This window comes from Pyxicephalus adspersus, chromosome 2 (assembly GCF_032062135.1).
Source record: "Pyxicephalus adspersus chromosome 2, UCB_Pads_2.0, whole genome shotgun sequence".
NCBI classification, from domain to species: domain Eukaryota; kingdom Metazoa; phylum Chordata; class Amphibia; order Anura; family Pyxicephalidae; genus Pyxicephalus; species Pyxicephalus adspersus.
Window position 1 is genome coordinate 10716774 of NC_092859.1, and position 20757 is coordinate 10737530.

The 20757-nt window shown below is 40.4% G+C and overlaps 2 protein-coding genes across 2 annotated transcripts in view; one reads left to right on the plus strand and one right to left on the minus strand.

The window, feature by feature from the left end:
• The first annotated feature begins 6309 nt into the window (after positions 1–6309).
• On the plus strand, positions 6310–16380 carry CLPP (caseinolytic mitochondrial matrix peptidase proteolytic subunit). Its single transcript, XM_072399459.1, has 7 exons — positions 6310–6458; positions 7607–7708; positions 10192–10263; positions 11347–11443; positions 12415–12602; positions 14142–14247; positions 14727–16380. The coding sequence occupies exons 1-7, from the start codon at positions 6435–6437 to the stop codon at positions 14897–14899; spliced, it is 762 nt and encodes a 253-aa protein (XP_072255560.1). The 5' UTR covers positions 6310–6434; the 3' UTR covers positions 14900–16380.
• A 1323-nt stretch (positions 16381–17703) lies between these two features.
• The window catches only part of LOC140324926 (uncharacterized), a 12328-nt gene continuing 9274 nt past the window's right edge, over positions 17704–20757 (minus strand). The window contains exons 8-10 of the mRNA XM_072403047.1: positions 20603–20706; positions 19717–19885; positions 17704–19070 (exon numbers count right to left, since the gene is read on the minus strand). Coding sequence (XP_072259148.1) covers positions 18032–19070; positions 19717–19885; positions 20603–20706 — 1312 coding nt within the window. The 3' untranslated portion in view covers positions 17704–18031. The remainder of the gene's footprint in view (positions 19071–19716; positions 19886–20602; positions 20707–20757) is intronic.

Below are 20757 nucleotides of genomic sequence, written 5' to 3' on the forward strand. Positions count from 1 at the left end.
ATCTATAACATATGGTTGGCATTATAAAACAACTTATTTCTTGTTTAGTTCTGCTTGTACAGAAAATAGACTGCTAGGACCTTCTTTCTTTGGTGGCTTTATGACCAAATGCCAAGAGGGCAAATGGTAGTAGAAGATTTTAAAATGTGTGTTTAAATAATCTATGTTCTTTATAAAGGCCCAACTTTACCCATAACCACCAATCAATGCAGTACCAGGGCATCCTTTGCCTGGTAAATTTTCCTTTGCCCAGAAAAAATGCACACAAAAGGTCAACTTGGTTGTAGATGCTCCCCGAGCCCCAGGATCCAGTCATGAATGGTGTCCATAGTCATGTAGAATTTACTGATAGCTGACATAAGGCTGTCCTTTCACTCCTAAAGGATGAATGGAAAACCATCAGTGTGAAAGGAATAAAAGTGTATGAGGGGTCTACATTAAAGTGAACCTGTTGCTTTTCTCTACATAGACCAGATTCACCTGAAGCACAGGAGATCATTGGTTTCAGCTTTAATTGACCTGTTTGTTTGGTTGTCCTGGCTCAAAGCTGAAAGTCATCTTTTCCTGTGTTGACTTCATCCATGTCATGCCTGGGTACACAGAAAAAAGGGAGTGAAGGAATGTGTTTCCAGGTGTGTGTGTAGAATGTCAAAGGAAACTGTGTAGTTGTGTTGTCTGTGACTCACCCCAGGAGACAAAAGGCTAAAAAATTCAGCAACAAAAACAGCATAACAAAAGCGAGGGGCAAAGAGTGTGCGACTCACAGTGTTCAATGCACTAGGGTGGAGCTGGCAGCGGTGATAAGATAAAATGAGTCATATGCAAAACAAAGAACCACCTTACACTGTATCTGGACCCAACAGTTATTGGTATCACTGCATATGGTAATAACTTTCATTGATAAAATATAGGGGGAATGTACATGGGAAATGCAATATAATGGCTCAGCCTGCCTGTAGCTGCAAAGACTAATCAACAACTGATTGAGCAGATTACTACTGTTACCCCTGTAAAAAGCAGTCCTACTTTCTTCCTCTCATCTTATTACCATCAATAGGGCCTAGTCAAGGTTAAATTAAGAGATGTAAGTATGTAATAGTAATACAAGGCTTCATAAAAAAAATCACAGACGTCACAGTACTAAACATCACAAGGATCTAGGGGCATTCCAATTTGGATATTTCCTTGATACTCTTAGCCTTGTTTTTAAGCATCAAAAAAATATTTGTTCTTTTACATTCATTGTATCCACTGTCACAATATTAATATTCCCCTGAAGAAGCCAATCTGGCGAAACGCGTTGGGACATCAGATAAGCTCAACATTTTGAGAGATTTATATTTATATTTGCTTTGTCAACACTTTCTGTCATGTTGTATTCTCATATATAGACTAGGAGTGTTATGTTGGAAATAGGACAACCTAGACTCTAGAGAATAAGAAAAAAGAATAAAAAAGGGAAAGCAGGGTCTTTCTAGGCCCAAAATAATGTATTATATTAATAAGTACACAAACAAAAACCAATATATAAACAAAAAAACATAACAGTTTCAAGAAAATCAATCACAATCCTTCCTTGTGATGACATTACATTGGCCCCAAAGGGGCATTCTGTGCATACTGGAAAAACTCTACTCACATCCAAAAAGGGATTTGTTGGTGTGAGTGTTTTTCAATTTGACCCGAAAAGGGTTTCTAGACATCAAACATCTAACCAATCAAAAAAAATTACTGGCCATACATAATATTTCAGTCTCCAATCATATTGTTTGTGTTGATTGCGGTAGAGGTATTGATTGAGAGTGAATCTAAAAACAGATAAACAAATTTACTAGTAGGTACTTAAAATGTATAATTGGTATGGCCACCAAAAAGTTTGTTTGAGACTTACCTGTATCTGTGGATGTGTGCATAGGAGCAGGGGGATACCAGGGACGCCGGCACATTTTTTTTTTGTTTTTTTGTTTTTTTGTTTTTTTTGTTTATATATTGGTTATTGTTCAGTGTACTCATTAATATAATACATTATTTTGTGCCCAGAAAGACCCTGCTTTCTCTTTTTCATTCTTTTTTCCTACTCATTAGACAAAGGTTGGCACTTAACTTGATGACTCTTTCTACTATACACCAACCACTATTGACATTCCTGAATTTCTAAACAACCTAGACTTTATATATAAATAAACACAAATACAATTTTTTTCACCTATGCCCTAAAAGCCTATCTTTCCCTTTCCTCTTCTCCTTTAATATTTAGTTATCCAAAGTCTGTATATCCTCACTGGATTCAAATGTTAGATCAGAGATGAGACAATCACAAGTTCAGGTACATAAAGTTTGACATACATCAGCCCTTGCTGCAGTATTAACCCTGTGACTTGATACAAAGTGCCTGATTTATTAAAGCTCTCTAAAGCTGGAGAGGATACACTTTCATCAGTGAAGCTGGTTGATCCAGCAAACCTGGAGTGGATTTCTTAAAAGTAATTTGCTATTTGTTAGCAAATGTTTTCAATCCTGGACCAGATCCATTCTAGGTTTTCTGGAGCATAGCACAAGTCCTGGTCTTCACAATGCTTGAAAGCACTAAAAGTGTTTCAATTCAAGTTTATGAAAGCAGTTTAAGCAGCAGATTGCCAAGTGATGTCACAATGTTGCAGACTGATCACCTGAGGAAAAAATACTAGGGGGGGTTCAGGAGGTTACCTACTTGCATCATTGAATCGCTTCCTTGGGTGAGATGCTACATGTAGTGTCTCTTCACCACTGGAAAGGTGGCAGCCACCAGGAGTCACACAGGGATGCTTGTCCCGGCTGCAGGTCTGAACCTAGCCTAAGGGTGAGCTCAGAAAGGAGATTTTGGACCAGACAGTTAAATGCCCCCGGAAGCCCTTTTTAACCACTTGGTGCCCAGGAGTAGTCATAGGAGGTTTGGACAGGGTTTTTGTAGCCATTCAGCAAATGCTTTAAGGTGCATTTTCGAGCATTGTATGTCCTCCAAATTGCTGGAAAACACTGTTAAACTGCTTGCAACTACATATAAAACCATTCCAATTCAAGTATATGGAAGTAGTTTGAGCGGCACACCATCTTCAGATGCTGCATGAAGTATCTTACATAAAGCAGGTAAATGCCTGTACAAAAAAGGATTTCACCTGTCAATTAATTTCCATGAAAACCAGGACTTTGAGTGACTGCAGGGAACAGGAGTGGAATCACCTATCTGAACAAGTCCTAGGGAAATGCTTTCTTCTTCCTTTTGCAGACTGATGACATTAATGTAACCTAAGCAAAGTCACAGGACTGCAGCTTAAGACTACTTTTTAATGAATCGAGGTGAAGCTTTTCTGACTTACAATGACATTTAGCAGAATATTGTACAGAAGAATGCCCTGTGTGTGCTGAAAGTTTTCCAAAAAACCAATTGCTGGTCATAAAACTGTTAAGTGTCAGGTAATGTTACTGGATACCTTTACCTCCAAGAAGAGATAGAACACATGGTTGGAGCAGGGGAATTCCCTAATGAAAAATTCATAATGATGGATAGCATCTCCAAGGCTTGTCTGTTCTGCAAAGAAGTCCTATGTACAAATATGCTTTCTGTCTTGGTCGGTGTTCCTGGTAACAGCCAAACTATGCATGCCATGATGAGCTCAGAGCAGTGCAGTAAGCTAAAAAATTCAATGGGAGGCTTGGAAAAATTCATTCTTGCACCAGCAGGACCACATATAGGAGGCCATATTACTTTAAGGGGAAAGGTGGCAGGTGCACCAGACCCACCGTATATGGGGTCATTTAGATAAAGTTTTGTGGAGCACAAAACTCTGTAAGCCAGGTCGTTAAGATGTGGAGAATTGTAGCACAATGGACGATCAATATAATAAATAAATCAATGTCTTTCCTGACCTCCTGGCCACCACATAGAACTCTACAGAGAAAGAGATTCTTGCTATGTGGAGATACATTGAGACTTGTTTTTCTATCCTACCTATCATCATGCCAATGTCCCATAAGGAGTTCCACAAGACCAAAAACTTATTTCAAAGGTTCCTCAGTATTACAAATTTTGAGAAAGGTCGACTTAATCCCTAACTCCAGTTAAATGACAAAAGTGCTCCCCAAATCTGCAAAATCTGCAAATTTTTGTCTAGGCCAGTGCTCAAACTTTTAGCAAAGTTACCCCCTTATTTGTAGGTTTCAATATGTACCTTAAACCCTGCTCCTCCAGCAGCCAGTGTTCTCCTCTTCCATTGTTTCCATTTGTGGGCAGAAGCTTGGCATACTCACTTACAATGCATGGGTACTGGCATTCTATTTTACGGGACCATGGAAATGGTCACATTAGCGTAGAAAGCCTGTGGGAGCAATGGGTAAAATTAATAAATATGCCTTTTATTGTACATTTTAAGCCTTCTCCTGTGGGTTTAAAAATTTTACCCCTTGCCCCCCCCAGGTTTTGACATTCACCCAGAGTCCAGCTTTACGTTCTCAGGATCATTCACACCACTGCAAATAGACGTAATAAATATGTCAAAAATCCTCCTTGCTGTGCATTCCAATACAGAAATGAATGATCTGTATTTACTTTACCATCAGTCATGAGCGTCCCTCCCTCTATTTGTAGAACAGGTTACTGAAAATGGATTTACAATAAAACTTCAGACATGCGAGTGCTAAAACAACACTGGGGAGGAAAAAGAATAAAGCCGATGCTATGCTTTATAAACACATAATACTGCATACCATCAGAGAGGCCCTAAAAAAAGAAGAAAATAATATAAATATGTACGAACACTCTCAATTTGTGCATAATTTTATTCATAGGGTAAGTACATATTATTCATAAAATAGATACATTATAAGGGGATTATTTATCTGGTGGGGAGGTAAGCAAAGAACAGATGCAACAGGAAATGAGGGGAAGTCCCCCTAAAATAGAAATACTTGGTTGTCACAAATATGCCTTTTATTGTACATTTTAAGCCTTCTCCTGTGGGTTTAAAAATTTTACCCCTTGCCCCCCCCCCCCAGGTTTTGACATTCACCCAGAGTTCAGCTTTACGTTCTCAGGATCATTCACACCACTGCAAATAAACATAATAAATATGTCAAAAATCCTCCTTGCTGTGCATTCCAATACAGAAATGAATGATTTGTATTTACTTTACCATCAGTCATGAGCGTCCCTCCCTCTATTTGTAGAACAGGTTACTGAAAATGGATTTACAATAAAACTTCAGACATGTGAGTGCTAAAACAACACTGGGGAGGAAAAAGAATAAAGCCGATGCTATGCTTCATAAACACATAATACTGCATACCATCAGAGAGGCCCTAAAAAAAGAAGAAAATAATATAAATATTTACGAACACTCTCAATTTGTGCATAATTTTATTCATAGGGTAAGTACATATTATTCATAAAATAGATACATTACAAGGGGATTATTTATCTGGTGGGGAGGTAAGCAAAGAACAGATGCAACAGGAAATGAGGGGAAGTCCCCCTAAAATAGAAATACTTGGTTGTCACCAGATTATTGCTCCCCTATGGGTGATTTACATTCAATTCTTCAAAGCCAGACCATCTTAAAGGCAACTATGGCGGACGCTCTGGGCCTAGTGCGTATTCATGGGGCAGCTATACCCTTACTGTAAGCCAGGGCCATAACGCAGTGGGTGAAGCTATTACCTGTCAGTCACTTTATAAAGAAAAATAGATTTTAAAGACCTGATAGGGATTATATTGGGATCTGTGACCTGATCCCTATGTATCATATAGCATGTTGCTTTTCTGTAGTTTGGTTTTGCATTTTGTCAAATATTTACACGCTTTTTTCACATTGATCTCCTAATATATTATTCAAAATGTGTGTAAATGATGTGGTGGGGGTGAATATATATTTTTATGTTAATACAGGCAGCAAATGGTCAAATAAAAACTTGGTTGCTATGATAACAGATTAATTTATTCCTTATTTAAAGATTGGAAAATTGTTCTTTGCTAAATATAACGTATATATATATAACGTATATATATATATATATATATATATATAATAAACATATATAATTTTTTTTTGCCCTGTAGTGATGTGTCACTTTATGAATAATATTAAAATTCATAATATATTCTTCTATAGCTCAAATAACATCAACTACTGGAAAGCAACTATCATGGCGGCGCTCTGTTTTGTTACCAACGTCACTTCCTCCCGGACTTCCCCGACTGCCAAAAACTTTTTCTCTTAGTGTCTCCACGGCAGCGGCCATGTTTCTGGAGTTTTTTTCATTATATTGAATCCCATTTGGTCTCCAGAAAAATGGCCATCCGTGTATAATCAGACGAACAACTGCAGACACTGTTTATATGATTGAATTTGGTTGACATTTGGGCTTTTGGAAGTGCATGAGACATTGGCACCGGGGACACCATGGAGTTGCTGATTAGGAGCACAGTAAGTAACCCGGGGGTCAGATAGAAGAGGGTGAGAATAGAAAGATAGGTATGGACAATACACAGCATAATCTGGGGTTTGTACACAACTCCTGTACAGGACAACTGCTCTGTAGGTTATCCACCTGCTGTGGAACTACAACTCCCAGCATGCAAGCCCTCAAGTGTCACAAACATTGGATTTTTGGCCAGGTCTCCAGAACTGATCAGCGGTGTCAATAAATCCTTCTCACCTGATTACAGTCTGCTGTGTAATGCAGAGATCCCTCGTGGCTTCAATATTGAGGGTTAAGGTGACAAGAACAATGAGCAGAATCTGGCCAGCTGAGACAAAGGTGGAAATGAAACCCCTCTTTTTTTTTTTTAGAACCGAGAAGTGTTAGAACCTCTGCCAGGTTTGTATTGATGTCTGTGACCCCGCAGGAGAGATTTCCCCTCACTTCCTGTTCTGGAGATCACATGGGGTTGGGGAGGATCTCCAGTGGTACGCAAGCAGCAATTAAAAACTGACGGCCATTTTTACACCTCTCTAGGCTATAATAAAGCATTCAGTTGGGACAGATTTTAATGCGGTCTGGGGTTTTTAGAAGCATCTCTTTTCCTGGTGACAACAATGAGCCCAGACAGGAAGTTGGTAGTTTTCTAAGGACAGTAAGCTCCTGTGACTACTTTTTTAGAGAGTCCTGAATCCTTCATGACCGTTGTATGTGATCCAGGATGCTTGGTGCCCTTTTACCCAGTGACAAATCCGACCCTGAGGACCTCCACCATCATCATAAAGGGAAACCAGGGACAGGAACATATGAGCTGATTACATTTCAGATTCAAAGCATTGATTAAGTGCCCAGATTGATGTGCATAAGATGGGTCAGTCGGCTTTTGTGGCTCCCAAATGCGTTCTACATTACTATGTAGGTCAATAGGAGTGTAAAATCCCATTGATTTACATAGCAGGTCAGGTGAAGGTCAATCACAGTTCAATGTACCTGTCAGTGGAGGTCAATCACAGGTCAATATACCTGTCAGTGTCATCAACAGTCCTCACAATGATATTTCTAGCTGCACCCAGCTGGCTGCCATACAAAAAGCTGACCTCCTATATATTGGTCCTTCCTCCACCATAATGTATTGTATCTGTGTGTTCTACAGAGGCCGCTGCTGAAAGGAATTTGCTCCCTACCTCAAGTTCGGAGTTTACATCGAGTTCCCCCCAGACTCCTTCCTCTTATCCCCATCGTGGTGGAACAGACGGTAAGTGGAGACATCTTAAGGTAACCAATAAGATTTAAATCTTGAGAGGCCATTATTATTATTATTATACAGGATATTTGTATAGCGCCAACATGTTACACAGCGCTGTACATTAAATAGGGGTTGCAAATGACAGACAGATACAGACAGTGACACAGGAGGAGGAGAAGACCCTGGCCTGAAGAGCTAACAATCTAAGAAGTGGAGGAAGCAGCACACAATAGGAGGGGAGATGTGTAGTGGTGGGAAGTAGTGAGGGTTTAGGAGACAGAAGAAGATGGGTAGGCAAGTTTAAATAGATGGGTTTTCAGTGCTCTTTTAAATGTGAAAGTAGGACAAGCCGAATAAGACGAGGAAGACCATTCCAGAGAGTCAGAGCAGCTCTAGAAAAGTCTTGGAGCCGTGTGTGTGATGAGGTTATGAGTGAGGAAGTCATTAGTAGGTCATTAGAGGAGCAAAGAGAGTGGCTGGGGGAGTATTTTTCTATCAGGTCAGAAAGATAAGTGGGACAAGAACTGTGGAGGGATTTGAAGGCAACGCATGAGGCTCTTGGCTGCTCCTTCTGCGCATGGTCGATCTCGGGCATGCCCACAAGTCGCTTTTTTTTTTTCCCACTATAGGGAAAGAGGTGCTGATCTCATGCATGTGCAGTGAGATCGGCTCTCTTTTTTTTTCACCTTTACAGTGGCTATGTCACCTGATCTCACACCTAATCGGGTGACATAGCAAGCAGACCTGAGATGGCGGCACGCGGCACTTCTTACGTACCCATTAAGTTCTGCTTTAATTATTGATTCTTTGTAACCAATAGAAAAGCAAATTTATCTCTAAACTTTCACGGTTAATGAATAAGTGCACATGTGTGTTTGTGCGCATGCAGAGAAATTCTATGGAACAGAAATCAGCCGAGAGGCCTCAAAACCCAACAGATATTTGTAGGATTAGTGGAAAATTTCCATCTGGTCCAATTATGGTTTGTTTGATTTCGCACTCAATATTGATTGTCTTAGGGGGATCTGATTTATTAATTATTATTTGGTGTCTGGAGATTCAATAAAATATTAATATGCGCTGCTCAATCGAATTAGAAAATTCCCTAGGCATGGTCAGCCTGAAGCAGAAGCATGCGATGCACATGGGAGAAGTGTGTGATCTTTTGGCTTTCTTTTTCTCTTTTTTTTTTCTTTTGGCTGCAATGTATTGCAGAGCTCCAGACTTTAAAAAATTCTCCTTATATTCCATTGCATTTGGAGTATTCTATCTTCATGGAGTTTGTGTGGGTTTCTCTCTGTGTCTGTGTGGATTTCCTCCGGGTACTCCGGTTTCCTCCCACATTCCAAAAACATGCAGTTAGGTTAATTGGCTTCCCCCCCAAAAGTGTCCTTAGATTGTAATAAAGACAGATGACTATGGTAGGGACATTAGATTGTGAGCCCCTTTGAGGGACAGCGAATGACATGACTATGGACTTTATACAGCGCTGTAATATGTTGGCACTATATAAATACTGTGTAATAATAACACACTGTATGGCACATGCATTTTGTAGCGTAGAGCTCAGTTCTGTGTACAGCGGTGCCACATACAAAGCCAGCTTCCAAGGACGATGTAACGCCTGCAGAGGTACGTCATCATGTACGTCTTCTATGGAGTCAGTGGTGAAGATGGCAGCTACCTGGACCTGTCACCGTGCAGCTGCTCATAGGTAAGTATCAGCAAGTATGCTGTGTCATGGCCAACAGCGGGTGCTGCCCGCTTATCCCCCCTTCTTCTTTCCATTGAACACAACTGCTCTGTGTGTACAGCGCTGATTTGTTAATCTGTCACTGGATTTGATCACGAAAAAGCATTTTGAGTGACAATGCTGTGACGTCCATCGGATGTCTGTATGATGCTATAGAACTGCATTGTAAGAAGAAGCAGCATTGTGTAGGAAAACACTAAGCAGAGTCTGAGATTGAACAAAGCAAATATGGCTACCTCAACTGACGCATACTCATATACATCTACAATTACATATCCAGTATATTAAATAAATCTCTCTCTCTCTCTCTCTCTCTCTCTCTCTCTCTCTCTCTCTCTATATATATATATATATATATATATATATATATATATATATATATATAAATATCAGTGTTCTCCCCAGCCCCTGGTAGCTGGGTGCACCACCCGGCACTTTGGGTGGTTACTGATGAGTTGGGTCACAATACAGGGGCTGCCACCCACGTACAATTTCTTTCCATCCAGCTTACAAAAAATTTCTGGGTTAAAGACTGTATATATAGCAAGAAGTGCACGATTTATTTACAAAGGGAATTTAGTGTGGTGCAGTGACCTTTGTAGCTTTGCCTATAATAAAGTTTATATAACTCACGTATCCCTTGGACGGAATCATAATAAATGTCTGCAATGTCTCCATTTTTCTATATATATGTGTCCACTGTGCTGCAGGAAATTCACAAAGCTTTTTCCTTTTACAGGGCCGAGGAGAAAGAGCCTATGACATCTACTCCAGATTACTGCGTGAACGTATAATCTGCGTCATGGGACCTGTGAGTCTAACACTTAATTCCCTCTTATAGGGCTGCTGTAGCTAAATAGACATATGTGGTTGTTGTTTCTCCTCTTTCAATAGCGCCCCCCTCAGGTACATTTACAAAGCCACAGTAGAAATGGCTGCACATCTAACATATGTCATGTCTGCATACAAGCAGATGTTGCTCAGCACAGTCTGTCATTGGAGAAACTTAGATGTTTGTTCTGATAAAACCCGGAAGTGGGGGGGCGCTGTTGGTGTTGGGGGAAATTAAAGAGATTGGTTTAAGGAAATCCATCCTTCCTGGTCAGCTTTTCCTTGGCCACTGAGTGTCATGGAAAGACTCTGTACAGACACGGGCACAGAAAATATTCTGTCACCTGTACTGTGACACCAGAGCACTTTTTTAGCAGACGTCATTCTGTGGCTGCATGCATACAAGCAGCTCCACGATCATTTAAAGCTGCCGTGGATATTGTGTAGGTATTAAAATTGTCGAGCTGGCTTCAAACAGTGCAATTATAACTTCATAAGCAACTGAGCTCCAAATTACTGGAATCCCTACAATCTTTTTATTGATGCCTATTTAGTTTTTACTGGCAACAAAAACACTAAGTAGGGCGGCTCCGTAGCGACTACAAATTGGTGCTACAAAGTTATTCATGCAGCAACGCATCAATGGAAATCTGGGACAGAGAAAGCCTCCCAATTGTCATTTCATCTCAAGTGTACAGGACCTGCAGACATGGGAAATGGGCAAGAATAGGAATCTATTCTGGCTTTTTAGACATACCTGGGGTGAGGTGGGTGGTTGCATTGGTGTAATCGGTTAATGATAATGCAGTAAATCTTAGAAGTGTATTTGCAATGTTGAGTGGCTTTGCAGATAGAAATCAGAAGTACATGAGCAGATCTAAACCCTAACTGGATGAAGTTTGCTAAATTACTGTGTATTAAATTGCTACCTCATTATATAGAGATCCTGGGGTAGTATTCAGGAGCTTTGTCAGTTGTTAGCAGTCACAGAATTCCTCCACCATTCACCTTTATTTCAGTTTGCATTTCTCCCATCATTCTCTTCTTCTGTGTTGCCTTGCAGATTGACGACTCGCTCTCCAGTCTGGTGATCGCTCAGCTCCTCTTCCTGCAATCTGAGAGTAACAAGAAGCCAATTCACATGTACATCAACAGCCCAGGTACATACACCTCTGTTCTATCAGTAGCCCTGTGAGCCGCTCTTGGGAAAAATTATTATTTGCGTAAAAATTAGGAAAAAACACAATCATGGTGCTGCTGTGCTAAATGGAAAAGACGCTTACATATGTAATGAACAAATCTGGATCTTTACAACACTCAGCTAGTATTTAGATACTATGTGGGATTTTAGCTGAATCACTTAAAGGGCAAACCAGTATAAAATAAAGTCAACTAGAGGTAGCTGTTTATGCCCACAGCAGCCTATGGGTCTGTATACCAAGCTGTTGTGCATACGCAGCTCATTGTGTGATCCCAGAACACCTGCACACACACTTTTGTGCACATGTACAGAAGTTATGTCATTGCAGCTTGGTCAAAAAATATGGCCAAATATCCCGAACCTGGAAAAAGGACTAGGTTAGAATGTTGGTGCTGGACTAAGAATGAGTTGTGTCTACCTGACTGTTACTTTAAGCAAGTTGCTAACACTGCTTAAAACGTTCATGTGATGGAAAGTTCCAGGAGCAGATGTAACCTAAATGTTATCATAAGTGTGGCTCATATTTTATATAACCGCTGCGATAATGGGAGTTTTAAACTGGTTTTGTGGGTGTAATGTTTAAGTATTTGTGTTTATGTTATACAATGTAACCCAAACCTATTTATTTATATGCCAAATTCACCACACCTACACCCACATATAAATACACATAGAAATGTTTTCTTTCTCTACCTTCTAACCCCTCCCGTCTCGCTCTACCTTCTTTTTCTCTATTTCACCTCTTGTTCTCCTCTCCCTTCTTGCTTTTCTCTTCTCCCAATCTCCTCTCTATGTTTCTTACTTACCTCTATTAGGTCTCCTGGCCTCTGTTTTATTTCTGTGGGATTGGTACTTCAATATGGTAAACTAGAATTTAGATAAAAATGATTACGGTAATATTTATCTATGTTTGCATGCATGTCTTTGCAGGGGGGTCGGTGACAGCTGGTCTGGCAATATATGACACCATGCAATATATACTGAACCCCATCTGTACATGGTGCGTGGGACAAGCAGCCAGTATGGGTTCTCTGCTCCTAGCTGCCGGCTCCAACGGAATGAGACATTCTCTGCCAAACTCCAGAATCATGATCCACCAGCCATCTGGAGGAGCCAGGGTGAGGCACGGGTTGGCATCCAGACCACTAAGGCCCTGGTCTATGGGCTGGTATAGCTCTTGTGTAAATCATAGGGAAGGTAACATACACCAATAAAGAGGGGAGAAGCTGTTATCTGGAGCTCCATTTAAAGGATTTTTCTTAATTACTGTCTGGCCATTGTCACCAGGACAGAAGGAAAGGAAGAATCTCTATAAGGAGCTTCAGATAGCAGGAATAATCTAACTCTATGTTTCTCAACCAGGGATATATGGAACCCTAGGGTTCCTCCAGAGGTTGCTAGGGGTTCCTGGAGCAATGAGCAATTTGTGTCACTCAGGTTAGTTTACCTGACACCAATGATCTGTTTGGCTATCTGTAAGAGTTGCATTCTTTACACTGTCCTTCAATGTAAGACAAATGTAAGACAAATTTGTACTTCTAACCACCACACCAATGTACTGTGAGCTTAGGAAATTGTAATTATAGAAGTGTTCTCCAAGACCTGAAAGTTATTTCAAGGGTTCTCCCCTTGTTAAAAATGGTGGGAAATGCTGCCTTAACCCCCGCATGCTTATAAAAAAAAAAAAAAAGATTTTGGGGAATTACTTCAGGTATTTGATTGCACAACCAACCCTTTAATGAAGTAGAAGAGTAAAACCTATACAGACGTTAAAGAATGTATTGCAGGAGTATAGGGGGGGCATGTTCGTTGTGGAATTACACAACCTAAATCCTAAATCATATAGTGTGCGAAAAACAGTGTAGACCTTATTAGGCAAGTCTCTTTGTTAACAGGTGTATACCCATATAGGTTATTCAAGTACAATCATACATAGTGAAACTCAAGCTCATCGCAAATAGACAACATAGGTACAGAAAGTAACCCATGAAGGATGTGACGGGTCCTTTTGATAGGAGGGGAACATAGATACAGGTTTTGCATGGACGCTTCATTGGGAGATAAAGGGAATGTAGGGAGCCAACATCTAATTAAGGAAGATGTGTATAAGGTGTACATTTAAAAAAGGTGAAGGGGGGGAAGTTTGGGGTTGTTTACAGGTTACCTTGTGGGTTACTTCCAATGAAGGTAAGAGTGGGTGGGCTTTGAGGAGACAGTGTTAGAGATTGCTTTCCTGTTAAACAGCCTTTTAGGTAGAGATGGAAATATTGGAGGATTTAGATAGTCAGGTGTGTGAGATACCAGGGAGCCTTCAAGGAGGAAAGAGAATGTGGAAGGGTTACTAGTATGCTTATGGGTAGACTAATGTTGGTATGAAGTGTGGAGGTTGGGGTAGGGTCCTACATACAGTGTAAAATCATAATGGATTGTATTATATATTTAGCTTACCTAGAAATTCCCTGTGTGGGGGTGAAAAAATTATCTGTTGCCTGATGATTGGCTTTAGAATTTGTCCATGATACAGAATGCTAAACCCACCCATTTTCAGGCAAATACATACCCACAAGAGAAATTCTGGCTATTGTAGTGCTACCTATATAGATACAATTCTAGCACAGGCCATAGTTGTGATTCTGATTGCTGTGTATCATTCTCAGGGTCAAGCGACAGATATTGCCATACAAGCCGAGGAGATACTGAAACTGAAAAAACAGATCAATGAAATTTATGCCAAGCACACGCGGCAGCCGTTGTCTCTGATCGGTAAGTGGACTTCCATTCCATTGTCTATTATAGTGAGTCCAAAACTGTAGCTAAGAAAAATCAGTGGTGTGAAGGACAACATCCAAACAGATAATTAATTTTTTATTGCTACAACAAGAATTCGATCTAAATTTCTCTTTGCTTTTTCATTTTATGTTTTTCTTGGTTCTAGAATTGCCATGATACAACAAAGGCAGAGATGACATTTACCTCCCTTGTATTATGTCTGTTAATTATAAGGTGCTCTGATATAAATCGCTCGGTGAAACCTTAACTTGTAATTAAAGTGGCTGACATATTACTCAGGACTGAAGCCTTGCATAGTTCCATGGGGTGATAAAACACATGCACCTTTCAATTAGTCCCCGTCACTGATCTTGTATTGGGAAGAACCGCTCTCATTTCCTGCAGCAAACAGATGCAGTACAAAAGTGACCTCGCTATACTGTCCACGATACAATATATATCTTCTCTTTTAGAATCTGTGATGGAGAGAGATCGATATATGAGTCCTACAGAAGCTCAGGAGTTTGGCATCCTTGACAAAGTCCTGATTCACCCCCCACAAAACGGAGAAGATGAACCAGAACTGGTGCAAAAATCTGAGGAGGCGGCGGCACCACCACCACAGTCATCACCGTCTGAGCCATAGAATGAAAGCTGTGAAAATAAATGAGTATATCGACTTGAGAAGGCCCAGCCCTTTAATTCCAATTATCTGTGTATTCATTTTTTCTTTTTATAGTTAATTTTAGGTTGTATCACCACCTTCTGACAAAGCAGAGACATACATTTCAAGCCATTGTTTATTCTTTATCAGATACTACTAGGTAATGGCAAAGGGAAATTTTACAGAGCCAGTCCTGTGGAAACAAGTACATCCAGCATGGGTAGATGGGAGCAGGCTGTGTTATCCACTGGTGTCTTATGTTTATTCAGCATTGTGCAGCCATATTTCTTCACCTAAGTTCCTAGATTTCCTCCCTCAACTGTTACAAGGGTCTGTGTGTATTGTGCTGATGAATTCTCTACATATACCAAAGTGTTTTCACACCCTGGGCAAAGGCAGACAATCAGTATCTTTTTCCTTGTTCCTGTCTGTGAACTCTGCAAATGTACAAAAAGCAGCTAGAGAAGGGTTCTTACTATTGAATATTGAACATCAAGCAGGGAGAAGATGCTTTTTATTGAGTTTTGGTCACTTCAGCAACAGTGTTCTTTATGTGCATCTAAAACCAAGGGAAAAAGCTATATTTTTCAGATAACAAGGTGTTACATATGATGGCTGCATATTTTATTTTCCACTCCACCCCTTAGATGTCAAGTTTGCAAATAACACACATCCATGAGTGGCTATGCTTATTTCTTAATTAGTGGTGCAGTCAGGGTTGTCACATGGGACGAACAGCAGATCTGCCTCGTAGTTCCATAAAATAGAAATGTAAAACACTGGCACTTAGCCAGTCTTAGTTATGGTGGCTGCAGAAAAGCAATGTTATCCTGTAAGCTACCAATCCCAAAAATTCACAATGTAATGTAGAATTTGTGGGATTGGTAGCTTACAGGACAACATTGCTTTTTGCAGCCACCATATCCAAGGCTGTCTAATTGCCAGTGATTTTCTATTTTATGGTTTAGATATACCTTCTCAGACCTGAAGCAATATATAGATAGATTTTCCCTTTTTTTAAAGTAGAAAGCCTGGCTGCAATGCCTTTTAAGTGTAAAGAAGTATCCCTCCAGAATATGCAGCCACCAAAAAAAATGCAGATTCATACCGATAGGAGCCAAGAGGTTGGAACAGAGCTGCTCCAAGGAGAGGGGTTGCTCTTTATGCCAGTAGGCACTGAATTCCTTTATTTCAGCACTGATATTTAATGATACCTTTAACCTGATTGGGTACTAGAGGCTTCAGTTTCATCTTTTTCACGCAATACTTAAAATTTGGATAGATCCTTGTCATTCAGATCATGTCTGTGAAAATGCCACTTTGGAGAGGTATTTGTATTTTTCTATTACATTCTGGTCAGTGAACTTATTCCCCTAGGAATTACCTTTCATATCTGTTTTTCTGTATGCCTTTTTGTAGCCTCAATGGGTGGAATGGCTGGAAATAAATTATTTTCACATAGATTTGAGTGTTTTTAATTATTATTGTGCATTTAAAAAAAAAAAAATCTGTGGCCAATTATAATGGGAGGGGAGGATACTTTTTTTGGTTTGTTTAGTTGATCAAATATAAAGCTGTCTGTATAGAAATATTAAAGCTTTAATTGCAGACTTTAAAAATGCAAGTTCCATTGCGGCAATTAAAAGGAAGACCTTGTCACCATGCAGGACATGGGGCAATGCTCTGACATCCTGCAAGCCAGCACTTCTGGGTATGGGAGGTGCATGTCACATTTCCCCTAAAAGCCAACCACTAGTCTTATGGCTGGGNAAGAATCTTTCATGCTGCAGTCCCCCAATTTCAGTTCCATATGGAAAGCAAGGAGGGAGGGCAAGTATAATGGGGTCTGGAGTTGCCTTATAGGAATAAGCTTTAAATAGACTAACATTGTGCCTCAAAAGAAGCACAAACATGTAACGGCTCCTGTGCTTTGCTGTCAAATCCCCTCCACAGTTCTTGTCCCACTTACCTTTCTGACCTGGTAGAAAAATACTCCCCTAGCTTCTCTCTTCGCTCCTCCAATGACCTACTAATGACTTCCTCACATACCTGGCTTGTGTTCTACTTCCCCCACCTTATAGATTGTAAGCTCTTTGGGGCAGGGTCCTCCTCCTGTGTCACTGTATCTGTCGTTTGCAACTCCTATTTATTGGACAAAGCTACATAATATGTTGGTGCTTTATAAATCCTGTTTAATAATATATAACATATGTCCCAACAATGCCATTTGCCTCAAGGTTAGGTGGAAGGCTTGGTTTAAACATTTGCAGACCTAGAACTGAGCATTTGATGATTCCTTTTCATTCATTTGCTGCATTGCATTACCAGGTTATTGACCACTAATTCTTGGCATAGAGAGCCACAAATGATGTGTACACAGTGCTTATATTCCCTATGGTACAGTGCTGCAATATACCTGGATTACCAATGTCTTTCAAAAATTATCTAGGTACATTTTACAGGTCCTGTTCATCATTCCATCTGCGATATTCAATATCTGATCTGACAAGCTCCTGGGTGCTAAAGGTAAATCGGCTAGTAAGCAACCCAAAACATTAGCGACCAAGTGGCTTTATTAAATACATAATATTTTACATACTTTGTGCTCTCACAATGTGATTGATACGTGCTCCATTAAACACAATCCTTTCCCCGACAGCCCAGTTTACAGAAGCTCATAAGCTACCAAATTCCAAAATTATATCACAGCCAGTTTGTGCATTTCAGGGTAGGGGTTAGTGAATCAAGTCACTACAAAACAAACACAAAAACAAAATGATAGAAAATTAACAAAACAACTGTAAATATATTTAAACTGTTTTACAATAACAAAAAAATCCAGAATTAGTCTTTTTAGCGACAATTAAAACCTTGTTAGTTTATTTCTTCCTGTCTGTGTCCTTTAGAGCAAATATCTCCAAGGTGAGGGAATTTTCCCTCACTTGTTCTGGCCACTGTACAGTTTTGGTGAATATTGGTCACCAAAAGCTTCTCCAGGATAACCAGGATAGATCTCTACAATGGATACACAGACAGCAATAAAATCATTTAAAAAAAACCTTCGGCTCTACATTTACTTTAGGACCCAAACCTCTTCATGCGGAATAAAGTTACCTAAAAAGAGCAGTCCATAAATTGTGTCAGCAGATCAGTGCACGGGTTGAAGGCAGCAACATGTTCAGAAGGCCATGAAGCAGTGTTGCGGGCCGAAGGACAAGATTGACGTAAGTGCAAAGGAGAACGCCCAGGGCCAGTGGTGTATAAAGAGTCCCTATGATGCCGCGATGACCTTCGGTGCACCGAACGGCTGCTAGAGGTTCCTGGAACATATGGGACATCTTTAGCTTGGCTGTGCTTGTAGTGCAGGGAATCCAGTGACATCCTCCTCTTTGTGCTGCTTTGATCCACCCTGTTTTGACATTCCTCTTCAATATGAATTACTGGCCTTGGAAGGTGGCACAGACTGTTTCGCCGACGAATATCTTCCCTTGACCGTGTTCGGCACCGTTCTCTAGAGCGAGTTCTTTCTCGTGATCTGCTTCTGCCCTCTGTGCTTTGATTACTTCTTTCTGCAGATCTACTTGTACTGGTGTCTTTATGGTGCAGGGACTCTCGTGACTGACTTTTACAGCGATCTTTGGGTTGAAGGGTCTCCTTGGACTTACTCCTTCTCATATTATTCAAATGGATCCCATTGCTGGATTTCTGTTCACATTCTTCACATGGCCATGAACCTCTGCTGTGGGAATAGGCTCGATGGTTGCAATATTCAGGACCCTCACGGTGGTGCATGTGCCCTCCTAGGTGAAGGTGGGAATTCTCCTGAAGAGGTGTTACTCTATATAGAGAGTCATTATCAAAACATGCAGAATCTTCTCTGGGTAAGGAATGACCTTCACTGGTCGGAGTGTCTCCCTGATCCATATCATCAGAATGCAGAGAGTCCGTCTCATAGCCATCTCCAGTAGCTTCATGAGGACAACGTGATGCACTAGTGATACACTCATTATACTTTACAGCCTCGTGACAACATGGAGCCTCGAGACAACATTGACCCTCAGCTACTTTGGAGAGGCTGGCTCTGCGGTGAGAATGGTGCACCAAGGACTTCCATAGTGTATTATCTCCACGCCTCTTCCTCCCAGAATGGGCACTGCAAAGCAATATAATTGGTTATAGAAGCCACAATACTAAGCACTCAACTGAACACAACTAGAGCAGATATAGAAAAAGGAAGGGGAATGGTTATCCATAGTAACTAGATAGAGCAGGGAAATGTTTCCCTATATAACTTCATTCATATAATATAAGCCAATTACATTTCATAAATTGACTACCAATTTCTGTGTCCTCAAGTATACAGCCTGAACTGGTTGCCTTAGTTAGCCATTCTTTCTTGGTAAAAACTAAATTGGAAGAGAAAAGACAAGTTATGCTCTTAAACTCATCACTATCCTGACAACCCCTAAACCTAAAGAAAGCCCTAAAAAAATTAAGATAAAAGAATGTAAAAAAACATGTGATCCCTGCTGAGTGATCCAAAAATTGTGACATCACCTGAATGACTGACAAGGGCCTTCTATGTAGTACCAGTTGCACAACCAAAATAAAATGTAGGATTTCCCATCAGTAGAAAATGTTTATTTGTCAATCCCAGAATACAAAGATCAATGCAACTCCATAACCCCATAACAAATCTATTTTCCAAGCCTAACCTCCCCCAAGATCCTACCAATTGGATTTAGGTATTTGATAGTTATCCCATTCCAGTTATTGGATCAGTCTTTGGACATGTGTACCTTTCAGCAGGAGTTAGACGAAGAACTCTAAACAGCTCTGCAGAACGGGGGGTACGCGGGTCAACATGGCTTCGGGGCAAACTTGCTGGGGTGGGTCTGGGACGAAGATATGGAGTCATGCTTAGCTTGAAGGGTGCAACAGAATGAGGAAGAGGGTGCAACTCTGAAGCTGAAAAGAAAGTAAAGCACAATTACCTTTCCAGGCTTTATCTGTGCACAAACTGGTTATGCACCGACTTCTGGTAAACAAAGTTTTGTTCTCCAACATTTGTTTATGCAGTCCAGCATCAAAACTCTTTGCAGTGAACCAGTACAGATGCTACTATTTGAAACCATAAACTGGGCCTGAACACAAGAGGGAAGATTTACCGTTACTGCAGGAAAGTTTTCTTTTTTGTTCCCAAGCAGTGCCCTGCAATAACGTAGATTTTGTCTGCAATTCCTAAATATATAATCACTTCCTAGGCACTCCTGGGACTACAGCCTCAAAGTGCATCATGCTGGCATAAAAACAGATTTATCCAGTTTATTAAAAAGCACCACTGTTATGTGGAAATGCATGTTCTGAAGTTTACAAGCAAGAGGATTTTTCTAGAGACAATAGGCCAGATTTATTAAACCTCTCCAAGCCTGGAGAGTATACACTTTCATCAGTGAAGCTGGGTGTTGCAGCAAACTTGGCATGGATCTGGTCCAGGATTGAAAATTTTTGCTAACAAAATGCAAATTACTTAAGAAATCCATTCCATGTTTGATGGTTCACCCAGTTTCACTGATGAAAGTGTGTCCTCTCCGACTTTAATAAATCAGGCCCGGCATGTCAGATCACAAGCATAACCAGACATCGGTAGTGTATATAAGAGTATATACTAAAATGTTCACTTACGGTCACTCTGTGGTGACAGACTGTCACTCCATCGATCACTGCTGCCTTCTTCCGATTCGGAGTCCTGCTGGCTGCTGCTATGACCCATATTAGACATTGTGGACCTGGAAATCAGTCATCATACTTGTTATAAACCTGCACACAAATATTGTAAC

Excerpts from the sequence above, each read along its gene's own strand:
- CLPP (XM_072399459.1), top strand. The coding sequence starts at position 6,435 with ATGGAGTTGCTGATTAGGAGCACA. Across the intron at positions 6,459-7,606 it reads AGTTGCTGATTAGGAGCACA|AGGCCGCTGCTGAAAGGAAT; the intron begins GTAAGTAACCCG and ends TGTGTTCTACAG. Across the intron at positions 10,264-11,346 it reads TAATCTGCGTCATGGGACCT|ATTGACGACTCGCTCTCCAG; the intron begins GTGAGTCTAACA and ends GTTGCCTTGCAG.